We start from the raw sequence: 11,393 nt of genomic DNA, 5'->3' as shown, positions 1-11,393 counted from the left end.
CTTGCTGCTCTTGCAGAGGACCAGGTTTGATTCCCAGCTCCCCATGGCATCTTACAACCATCTGTAACCCATTTTCAGGGAGATCTAATGTCTACTTCTGACTTCTGAAGGCTCCTGTGTGGTCCACATACACATACAATAAAAACAAAACAAAAACCTTTACCTCCCTCAAATTCTGAAAGTAAAGAATGGCCTCGAGTTTCAACCTGATGTCTTCTTGTTGACACCCAACAACAGGAAGGGTGAATGTTGGCACAGAGGTGGGGGTGAAACTCAGGGCCTCTTACTCCTAGCTAAGCCCCTGATAACGCCTGCCTTCTTTCTTTCCCAGCATAGCTCCCAAGGGTCTCTCTGCATTTAGTAGTAACCTCAAGCCACTGTCCTCTGTGACCTGCATGGGAAAGGACTTTTAACATTCAAGAGTTACAGGAAATGAACTACATATGTATGTATCTTGGTCTTTTGAGGGGTGTCACAGAAATCATCTGGCAGAAGAAGGCAACCCCTGACTCCTCTCTGCCAAGTACAAATTGTGCTCTTTCCTCTGTTCAGTTCTCTCTAACTCTCTGAATCACATGTCTTCTCAATTCAGTGTTCCTTGAGTGATGGGTATGGTCAAGTCAACATCCTCACTTTAGAGCCTGCGTTTGGTCACATCAGTAGAAATTATTGGCTAGAACTCAGAGGTAAGCACTTAAGCTTTTATTGATGCATTTGGATGGAACGACAAGATAGCAGAGATAAAAACAGCTCTGAAAACTCCTGAAAGCTGTAGGAAATTCAATGCCTCCTCCATGTCTTCTTCCTGTTCCTAAGAGTGCCAGCACACAAAGCAGGCAAGAGAAGTGAAGTGAGTTTAGACAAGAAATGACCTGTAGAAATGATCACTGAGAAAGAAGCAAATAAGAAGAATTGTGGCTATCCATCAGTGTTTCTGGGCAGGGTATGGAGTGAGTCCGGTTGTCTTTTGGTACTGGACACTGGAGTCATGGAAAGTCATTGCTGGTCTGTCTTCAAGTAGGAATATTGCCCTTTGGCTGTGATTCCTTTCTTCTCCTCCATCTGTGCTGCACCCTGGCCCTGAGCTGAGGGAGCACGAGAGTGCAGACTACCTGGATCCTGGCTACGAATCACTATTTCCCTTGTGTGGTCATTGACCCACTCATCTCTAATCACAGTGGGTACCCTCTCTCCCTGTCCTCGCTTTGGACTTGGGTGATTACTGCTCCAGTCTTGTCTTTCTTTCATAGTGCGTGTCTCAGTCTGGACCTGACCTCCTAGTACTGGCTCTTCTGTCTCATAGTTGTTTGCTGGTGTACAGCTTCGCCCCATGCCTGACTGTATCTGAGTCTGTCCCTTTTCTGGAGCCCCTACCTGACTTGCAGACTGGCTCCTATCATGCTCCAAAGTCTGTGTCTGGAAGTGTCCTGTCCCTATCTGTCCTGCATGACTGCTGTCTTGCCCATGGATCTCAGTCCTGCTTTGGTCATAGATGGACCCACGTGTCTGGATGCTGCTATTTTCTGCCTGCTGACTCCTGCCTTGTTCCATCGTCTGGGTGTGAGTATTTGACTGTGCCTGGTGGTGTTCTTTAGCAGCCTGGCCTGTCTGGTTCCTGTCTTGGCTGTGAGTGTCAGTCTCTCTGTTTTGGTCATAGATGGATCCCTGTTTCTGGATGCTGTCACTTCCTGTCCGCTGCCTCCAGCCCTGTTCTACTGTCTGCGTGTGTATCTGAGTATGAGACTCTGCCTGTACCTGGTAGTGTTGTGTAGCAGCTTGCCCTTCCTGCCTCCTGTCTTGGCTATGGCTGTTAGTCCCTCTGTCCTGGCCACAGGTGGACCCCTGTGTCTGGAAGACATCTGCTTGGGTCTGAGTTGTGGGTCCAGCTATGGCCTCTGCTGTCTGTTGGCTAGTCTGTGGCTGCCTCTCTGACCTCCTCTCCCTGGTCCAGCTCTGGTCTTCTCTTCTCCGGGTCTGTTCTACCTGTCCTGTCACCTGTGTTTGCTGGCTTACCATCCCCTGTCTGTCATGACTATTGACCTGCATAGGGTAGCTGTCCTGATTCTGGGTGTGTGTTTCCACCCTGACCTGATCTTTAGACGCCTGATTCCTCTGTCCACTGCTGTTGTCCTCAAAGCACTGCTCTGTTCCATCCCTTCCCTTTCCAGTGCCACCTCTCTGGCCTTGTTCCAGCTCTTTCAAGGATCCAGGAGACCACTGTTCAGACTTGTCAGACATGCAAGCACCCCTAGAACTCTCACTCAGTGTCTTAAAGCAGGCCCGAGCAACTTTAAACACTAAGACCAGGAATTCCTTGAACTCTACAGTCCCTGTGTTATCTTCATCCAACAGGCGCAGGACTTCATCCACTGTGGAGGGATCATGGGGATTCTAGAGGAGAGACAGGGACATGTCAGCACTGTGCCTCTAAGGAGAACATGGTCAGATCCATTGCACTCAGTTTCTAGGCTCCTCAACCCACTCCAGACTGGAGGCTTTCAGACCCTCAGCACTGCCTACAGCATCACAGTGTAATGTTTCATTGTTTATGTCTTTTGTTGTAGCATCTCAAGGGCAGGAAGTGCCTTTTGTTTTATATATTCTTGATTTTAGATGTGCAAGATGAACAACTGGGTAAAGATGTATTGAAGATGGAATACATGTCCTATATTGGTATAGGCTCCTGTCTCCTTCTTGTGGCTGTCCTTGGCACTTTGCCCCTGGCACCAATCCCACTGGAAGCACAGCAGGAACCTTGCCCCATGGAGATCCAAGAGCTCCCATGATGGGCAATCCTAGAAGGACAACAGGCTGCTCTAAGTACTCAGGCACCATCCTAGTACCTAAGGATTTCATTGTGCCATCTGCTGCATTAGATTTTAACTGAAGGCAAAAAAGAAAACAAAATAGTACATTGGGGCTCTAGTTCTGGTTTGCTCATTGGGCTTGGTCTCTCAGAGTCCTCTGCACCCACAGCTATTTAGAATTTGTACTCCAAAATCTCATTTTTGACCTGACGAGTGAACTGATATTTCTAAGTAACTGCTTTGTGAAAAGCAAGAGCAACTACTTGTCAGATGTTAAAACCAATCACATTTCAGATCCATGTAGGAAATGTTACTGTGTCACATTTACTTTCCCTTCTAGGCCATTTGAAGAGTCTGTTCTTGCCTGAACTGTCTCCTTGGAGTCTCTCATTACCTTGTCTTGACATTAAAATTACAGAGAGAATCAAAACCAAGCACCAGTCCTTTCTCTAAGGACCAGGATGTGTCACCTTCCGTGACATCTCTCCCCCTACATCTTTCATGTCTGCCTGGACAACTGCCATCAGTTAACAGGCATGGATTTGGCTGTTTGCCCTTTACATTCCCCAGGGAAGAGCCCTTGCAGGTAAACACACTTTGGCTGTCCTTATCACATTTCTCCCTCTCGTCCCCCAAATAGCATACCACTATGACGTCAGCAAGCTCATGTTCCAAGAGCCTCTTCAGCTCCCCCCGAGTGAGCACTTTGCAGCCACCCTCTGACCTGGCATAGCATCCGAAGGCTTCAATGATCCCATGAATGTTCTGCAGCAACTGAGGCATCTGTGCAGATAAGCTGGAAGACATGAAAGCCCCTGTATGGGCACCATAGACAACCCCTGATCTTTCCTCACAGTACTCTGTGGCTTAGTCCTTTGTGTCTACACCTGTATTTGGGGTTTTTCTACCTTCCTTCATCTTTTCCTCAAAATGCACTTTATGATGAGAAGGGTGAACCCTCAGGACTTAGAAGAATGTTTTTGAGTCAACATTTAATGCCAGGCTTCACTGGATCAAGATGCTTCACTTTCTTGAGCCTCTGCTGATTCACTGTAAATGAAGCTGATACTTAGCACTCACTTCAGAGAGTTATCATAAAGGCTTTAGAAGATAATTCATAAAAGGCACCCTGCTGATGCCTGGTTTATGCTAAGTGGTACCTATTAAGTATCATCATCATTATTATTACACACATTTACACATATATAATTTGTGTACAACTATAGACACTAAACTGCTCACAAAGTACTTTCCTGTGTAGCATAGCTTATGCCCCTTATTATCACTAGTATTTCCATAGGTGGAGAAAGGGCTCAGAGGAGGTAGATTTGTGAAGGTCACACATTATTTTCTTCTAACCCATATCCAATTAGTTCTTTAGAGAATACCTTTGAATGTATTATTATTTTTTGCCTGTTTCAAGGGTGGTAGTGTCCTACTGGGAAGATCAGAAGGCAATAAGTACATACAGAGGTTAGCCCCTCTTTTGGTTTGGAGCTGTCCAGAAGCTTCAAGCCCTACCCTCTCAACTTCCCTGAAGAAGGGATTCAGGATGAAGGTGGGATGCACCTTTTGGGGATACTTGGGTTGGGTATGCCTTCCTGGTGCCAAGATGCTGTGCATATGCTCTCTGCCCTCAGTCCTGGAACCTGTCCGAGAGGTCGGCTTCTGTAAGAGACACATGCTCTATCAAGTCTACAGGACTGATGACCTTTCATTTCCATTAGCAGGTGAAGGTGAAGATGGGTGTGACTGAATGGGCAAGAGGCACAGATGTGTCAAATAGAAGGCTTGGAGAGACCAGAAGGAGGAGAAGTGCCAAAGATTGGAGTACAAAGAGAGATTAAAGCTTGCAGCATCTGAAAAATGAGGGAAGGGACCTTGGAGATGAAGAGGAGGATTGTGGGAGAGGATGGCATAGAGAAGCAAGGAGTAAGGGAAGGGGGCGTGGTTCAAGAAAAAGCAAGTGAATGTGGTCAGAGGATTGAGGAAGTCTAGACCCTAGGTGGGCTGTGCAGGTACAACTTTTCTACTGGCCCAGGAGTCAGTAATTTAGACACTTCCCTCTGTGTGCTTCAAGGCATATGACTTCAAATATCTCCCTTGACTCAGATGAAAAATAGCTCTGTGTTTTACAGACACATTTACATGAATATAATCTAATTGCTGACCTATTTTGTAGTGAAAAGAACAAAGTGTCCTTTTAGTATTGGTTCAGATTCTTAGAACAAACCTACAAATTCATCTTGCCTATGTAAAAACTTAGAGCCAGGAAGGAAGTTCACATTGACCCCTTCCTCCATAAGACAACAAGTTTATAGTCTGGCTTGGTAGAAACAAACTGCTTCTGATTCCACAGGCTCTGAGTCCTGCAAAGAACCTTCCAGAACCTTAGAGGAAAAAGTTATGCTGATCTAGGAAGGTGTGTGGGTGGTGGGTGGTTCCATGGCTGCTGCCCACACCATCTCCTAAGAAGAGCTGCAGGCTAGAGCCAGGGAGAGGAGAAAGCTGGATTGCTTCAGAAGCTGAGCATTTCCCAAGTTCTCTGGCTTCAGCAATGCCAAGGACTCTGTGGGGCACTTCCCACCTCCAGCTCACCACTGAGACCTGACAGCTCAGATCTTACTGACAGCCCTGGATTCATGAGCTCAGCTTGCCAAGACACTGAGAATGAGCAAGAAGTTCTTCTGGAGGGAACTTACCTAATGCTCAGGCAGGATGGGACAAGTTTCTGTCAAGCAGTGTGCAGAGTACTTGTCAGTGGGACAAGAACCTTTTATAGAGGATTTAATGGCACTCATATGTGTTTTAGACAGGATGTCTCCACCCTACATGAAGGCTTGATTCATCTAAAGCTCAGCCCAGCCCAGCCCCACCTCCTTTCTGCTCCATCTCACCTTCTGACCCAAGGCTGCTTCCCTTTAATTACAGGCCCTTTCCACCATGGTTGGAGCTGTCACTTGCTGTGGCCTTCTTATGACTAGGAGGCCCCTTTCCAATGAGTTGGGCTCAGCAGTACTTTACACAGGCCTGAGATCCTGGGGGATACTATGCATCTCCAAGAGCCTGCAAAGTCATAGAAGTCTTGTTTCTTTATCCAAGCATTCAAGAACATACATGTTTATTGAAGATTATTCTTTTCAAAGTGTTTCTCCCCACTTTCTCGTTCTGCTGCTGTTGCACATGTATGTATGCATGCATGTGAGGCTAGAGGTAGACCTCAGCTGTTGTCCTTCAGGTACCCTCCACACTCCACATTCTTTTTCTGAGGCAGTTTCTCGCTGGCCTGAAACTCACCCATTGGGCTAGGCTGGCTGGCCAGAAAGCTCCAGGAATCTGCCAGTGCTGGGGTTGCAAGTACACAACACCATACCCAGGTTTTCTTAATTTGGATTTTGGGGGTTGAACTCAGGTCCAGTGCTTTTAAGTTAAATACTTCACAGACTGAGTTATCCCTGCTCCACCCCACCCCACCACTACAACCAGATGTGGTCTCAATTTTATTATTTATTTATTTATTTATTTTACACCCAACCTTAGTTTATCCTTCATCTTCTCCTCACTGCCCCCCCAACTTCCCATATGCCTCCTCCCCATCCAACTCCTCCATTTTCATTGAGAAAGGGAAGGCCTCCCATGGATATCAATAAAGCATGGAATATCAAGTTGTAGTAAGCCTAAGTACCTCTGCTTTTATTAAGATTGGACAAGGCAATACAGTATGAGGAATAGGATCCCAAAAGCCAGCAAAAGAGTCAAAGACAGCCCCTGCTACCTTTGTTAGGAGTCCTAAAAGAAGACCAAACTACACAACTGTTACATACATGGAGAGGGCCTCAATCAGTCCCATGCACGTTCAGCGTCTGTGAAATCCTATGAGCTCAGGTTAGTTGAGCTCTGTGGGTTTTCTCGTGATGTCCTTGGTGCTTTCAATTTTGTTTAAACAACAACAACGAAATTTTGCTTTAAATAGGTAGCATTTTACAGCTGGTGAGAGAAAGGGATTGACATGATCAGGCATGGTATTTTCACTGAACAGTAAGAACCCAGAGGCCCTGTGGATATGAGAGGCAAGGCCAAAGGAAAGAAGCCTTCTTCATACTGACTTGTAGAAACCCTTATCCTCTTCATCTAGTAGCTTATGGAAACTGAAGCAGACACCCACAGATAAACACTGAGCTGAACTCCTGGAATCCAGTTGCAGAGAGGGAGAAGTGATAAGAAAAGGGGTCAGGACCAGGCTACAAAAACCCACAGAGACAGCTGACTTGAACAAGGGGGAGCTCATGAACCCCCAGACTGATAGCTGTGAAACCAGCATTATAACGACTCAGACCCTCTTAATGTGAGTCTCAGTTAGAAGGCCTGTGCAGTGTAAGGGATCTCTGACTATGAAACCAGGATGTATCCCTGGTACACGAAAGGACTTTGGGAGCACATTCTCCAGGGAGGGATACTCCCTTAGCCTAGAGGCAGGAAAGAGGGATTAGTTTCTACTCCAAACAACTTGACAGATTTTGATGATCCCTCCTGGAAGGCCTCATCCTCCCTGTGGAGTGGGTGGTGGATGGGAGGGGAGGGGTTCAGGGGGCATGGGAGGGAGAGGGAACTGGGATTGATATGTAAAATAATAAAAAATTATATATATGCAATAAAAGATATATATACATCTGTATGTGTATATGTATATGTATATGTATATGATGTGTATGTATATGATATATATATACATATATATATGTGTATATGTATATATATATATATATCCTCCACACTTCACAGCAATATCTAACATGAAAGTATTAGTCATTTTGGTCTGGAGAGCAGCTGAGCTTTTACAGCAGCAATGCCTTCCTTTGGATTCTCTCCTGCCATATTTCATAGTAACAGTTTCTGGGCCACAAGAGGAATGTAATTGTCAACTGTGTCTATGCATGTGCTCATGCTTGCAGGTTCATGGGTGTGCACGAGCACACACACACACACACACACACACACACACACACACACACACACCATTGTAGACTGTTCAGTGGACTCAGTCAAGTGTCATATGTATCACCTGTTTGATCACCATCAGTTAGTGGGAGACACACTAGGGCTTCTCTTGGGCTGAGGGGCAGATGACTTCTCACAATGAAGATTCTTGAGTGGCCTGAATTTCTGTCATCATAGCAGCAGCCAATAATCTGTCCCTTACTGAAAGTCTTCTCACCAAACCCTACACACTGAGGAATGCCAAAAGGTTTAGGGGTGGCTAGAGGGTAGCTTTTTATGCTGTATCCCCAAGGTAGCAGACAATATTAATTGAATTTACTTAAAAACACTCACAGTTTGAAGATATTCTGGACTGACTGATTATTATCTCCATGATTGCAGAGTTAGAATACTACAGTGAGAGCCAAAATGACCTAAAGCTATCTTTAGTACTTTTAATAGCCATTTATCCTCCACCTGGGTATCTGGATTAACAGCATCTTGACTTGTAGATTAAACTTGGAATATATTGCTAAGCTTGACATGTCTAGCCTGTGCCAACCCAGAAGATGAGTATCACTAGAGCACATCTGAGACTTATAACAGAGATCACCCATCTGTATGATGTCCCATCATTATGTCCAGCAAATGTGATTTGTAACTCTCTTTTGTTCTGAGTCTGTAACTCCCATGTTGGAGCATGTTACCTGAGGTGCCCTGAAACGTGCTATCAGGTCATGGTCACTCATGTTTAAGGATAAACTATTTCCTTTGGAGCAAAAGCTGTTTTATGTCAAACAAACAAAAAACAAAAACAACCCTCCCCAACATTCTGTGATTCTTTTTTTTTTTTTTTTTTTTTTCATTTTGAAAAAAGAGTATAACATTTCTTCAGACTAGAGGGCTATTTCCAGAAGCAGCTTGTATGAAGGGAAATTTGAAAATTTGATGGAATTTGTTGCCAACAACAAGTTTCTAGTTGAAAGAAAGGTAACATATCAGTGGTTCTTGGAAGGGAAGCAAACAAAACAAAATCAAAGAGTCAACAGTTCTGGCCTACAATTGAATCCTTATCTCCCAAAGCTCCCTGTGAAGAACACCCTGGAATCACAATGGATATAGCTCCAAGGAGTCAGCCCTGGAAACACCAGGAAGGATTAGGTAGATGCCTGATGACTCTATAGACAAGAATCTAGTGATTTAGGATATGTCACTCTTGTATCTAATCCCTAACTGACAGATGGTGCTGGCCCTGTTGTTTTTCAGTTATGATCCAGACAGTACATGAGGATAATGTATTAGGCATCCTTAGTTTGGGCAGGAAAGCTGCAATCTGCCATGTCCAGGACTTTGAATTTCCTAGTCTTCATAGAGAAAGCAAACTAGAAATTCCCATTCTCCTTCCCATTGGAAAAAGAAGAAAATTCATGACAGGAGCTACTGGGAATAAGGAGAGCTTCCTTTTCCTGTTTCATCAGAGTCCTTCTCAGAACTCTAGTGTTCTGGTGGTAAGAAAGGTTTGTTGACTTGCAGGTAATGGGACAGACATAACTCCCACTCTGTTCTTGCTCTTATCATAGTCTGTAGTCAAAAGCATGGACCTGTCATTTCCCATCACACTTAACTTAGTGCAAGCCTTTCTGTTTTAATGCTTCCTCTCTATCATCTATACTCAAAGAGTGTCCCCTGTAACTGTCATCCGCCTCCTCTGTCATGTTTCCAGATTGTTCCCGTCAGATGAGACTGTTCCTAGGGTTGGCAGTCAGCTCGCAGTACTCCTGCTGGTGCAAATTCATAGCTTTTGTTTGATTTTTCCATCACTATCATTGACTATCTCCAGAGTATGCCCCCTTTGTGACAACTTGAAAGGGAAGCCCTGAAGACTATTTTTTTTCTTCAAAAAAGTGTCACTGATACATGAAGATTGGGTGATACATCACCGAAACCATGCCCATCTACAAGTTTCCACTCCACTAGAGCAACAGGCTTCCATCCCTGTGTTCATGGGGATAGAGTAGGACACTTCTGCATCTGAGGCCAGAAGTGCATTCCAGGACTGGGGAATCTCCAGTTGGGGCATTCTCCAAGGCAGATCTGTGTCAGGGTGGACTGGATTGTGCTGGTTTGAATTCTATAAACCTGATGGTATTGTTCTCTAGTAGGGTTGGTCAGCATTTACCTGCTTCCTCCTTCATTAACCAAACACTGATCCCCACAGAAATATTTAGGATTAGAGGTAATGGCTGAGGACAGCTGTCTTGGGCAACAAAGGAGCACCGAGGGTGTGCAGAAACTAAGTGGAGGTTATTCTAGGAACATGGAAGCACAGCTCTTATTTGATGAGAATAAGGTAAGGTACTGAATAGTGAAAGCTTTAAAATAATAGTTTATTTTTGACAATATAAAACACATAACCACTGTATTATGATCATATTCACCTCTACCCTCTTACCTGTTCTTTGCCCCCAATTTGTGCTAGCCTCCCTCCTTCCCAATTAGTATTCCTCCAGCTTTCATGTCTTAATGTAGAACATTTTTATTTTTTTCTATTTTATTTTTTATTTTATTGAAAATAGATTTTAATGGAGTGTCTTTTATTTATTATATATGCATATATATTTTATTTTACATATAGATCCAAGTTCCCTCTCCCTCCCTCCCATGCCCCCCAACCCCCCCATTCCATTCCCCCCCCCACTCCACAGGAAGGGTGATGCCTTCCAGGAGGGATCATCAAAATCTGTCAAATCATTTGGAGTAGGGACTAGGTCCTCCCTCCTGCCTCTAGGCTAAGGGAGTGTCCCTCCATGGGGTATGTGCTCCACTAGAAAGGCATTTTCTAAATTTACACATTCATTCTTTTAGACCACCTTCACCAGGGTGGTACTAGCAAGATGAGAAACATACAGGCACTGTTCTTATCCTCAGGGACAGAGACACTGTTCCAACATGTGATGGCTACATGGTCTAATCAGCCTCAATTTCCTTATTTGTAAATGGTCATGATCTTTGCTTAGTTGTGGTCATGTTACAATACATATGAAGAGGCTGTGCAGATAATATAGCCAGGAAAGATTTTGACATGCAAGAGTGTGGAGTTGGAACTCCAGAATTCACCTCTGAAAAGGAGTCATCTAAGTTTGGTCCTCTTGAAAGCAACTTGGGGTGAAAAGCATTTAGTTATATGATTACAAATTACAGTTCATCAGGGAGGGAAGTCAGGGCAGGAGTTCAAGGCAGGAACCTTGAGTAAGGAGCTGAATGAAAAGACCATGGAAGAACAACACTGTCTATTACTTTGCTCTCATGGCTTGCTCAGCCTGCTTTCTTATAAAAACTAGGACCACCTACCCGTGAGTAGCATTGCCCACAGTGGGCAGGCTCCTCCACATCAATTGTTAATCAAGAAAATGCCCACAGACCTGTCCATAGGCCAGTTGGATGGATTGCAATTCCTCAATTTCGGTTCCTTTTCCCCAGGTGACTTCACTTAACACCAAGTTGACAAAAACTAATCAGTCTACACATATACACAATAAATGTGAAATTACATTGTAAACTGATACAATCTCAATCATGGCTGAGTTATTACTGGCATAATTTTTTTTT

The 11,393-nt window shown here is 44.4% G+C and overlaps 1 protein-coding gene across 1 annotated transcript; it reads right to left on the bottom strand.

Annotated features, from left to right (window-relative positions):
• Positions 1-944: 944 nt before the first annotated feature.
• Crnn (cornulin) lies at positions 945-3,758 on the bottom strand. Its single transcript, XM_051199490.1, has 2 exons — positions 3,453-3,758; positions 945-2,391 (listed from the first exon to the last, which is right to left on the bottom strand). The coding sequence occupies exons 1-2, from the start codon at positions 3,612-3,614 to the stop codon at positions 997-999; spliced, it is 1,557 nt and encodes a 518-aa protein (XP_051055447.1). The 5' UTR covers positions 3,615-3,758; the 3' UTR covers positions 945-996.
• Between the last annotated feature and the right edge of the window lie 7,635 nt (positions 3,759-11,393).

The sequence above is a fragment of the Phodopus roborovskii genome, unplaced genomic scaffold, assembly GCF_943737965.1.
Source record: "Phodopus roborovskii unplaced genomic scaffold, PHOROB, whole genome shotgun sequence".
Lineage (NCBI taxonomy): Eukaryota > Metazoa > Chordata > Mammalia > Rodentia > Cricetidae > Phodopus > Phodopus roborovskii.
The sequence above is the reverse complement of the archived record's forward strand: the minus strand, read 5'-3'. Positions and strand labels throughout refer to the sequence as shown.

Bases quoted from the DNA above. Each gene is read 5' to 3' on its own strand.
- Crnn (XM_051199490.1), bottom strand. From the start codon at position 3,614: ATGTCTTCCAGCTTATCTGCACAGATGCCTCAGTTGCTGCAGAACATT. The intron at 2,392-3,452 runs GTATGCTATTTG...TCTCTCCTCTAG, and splicing joins AGCTTGCTGACGTCATAGTG to AATCCCCATGATCCCTCCAC.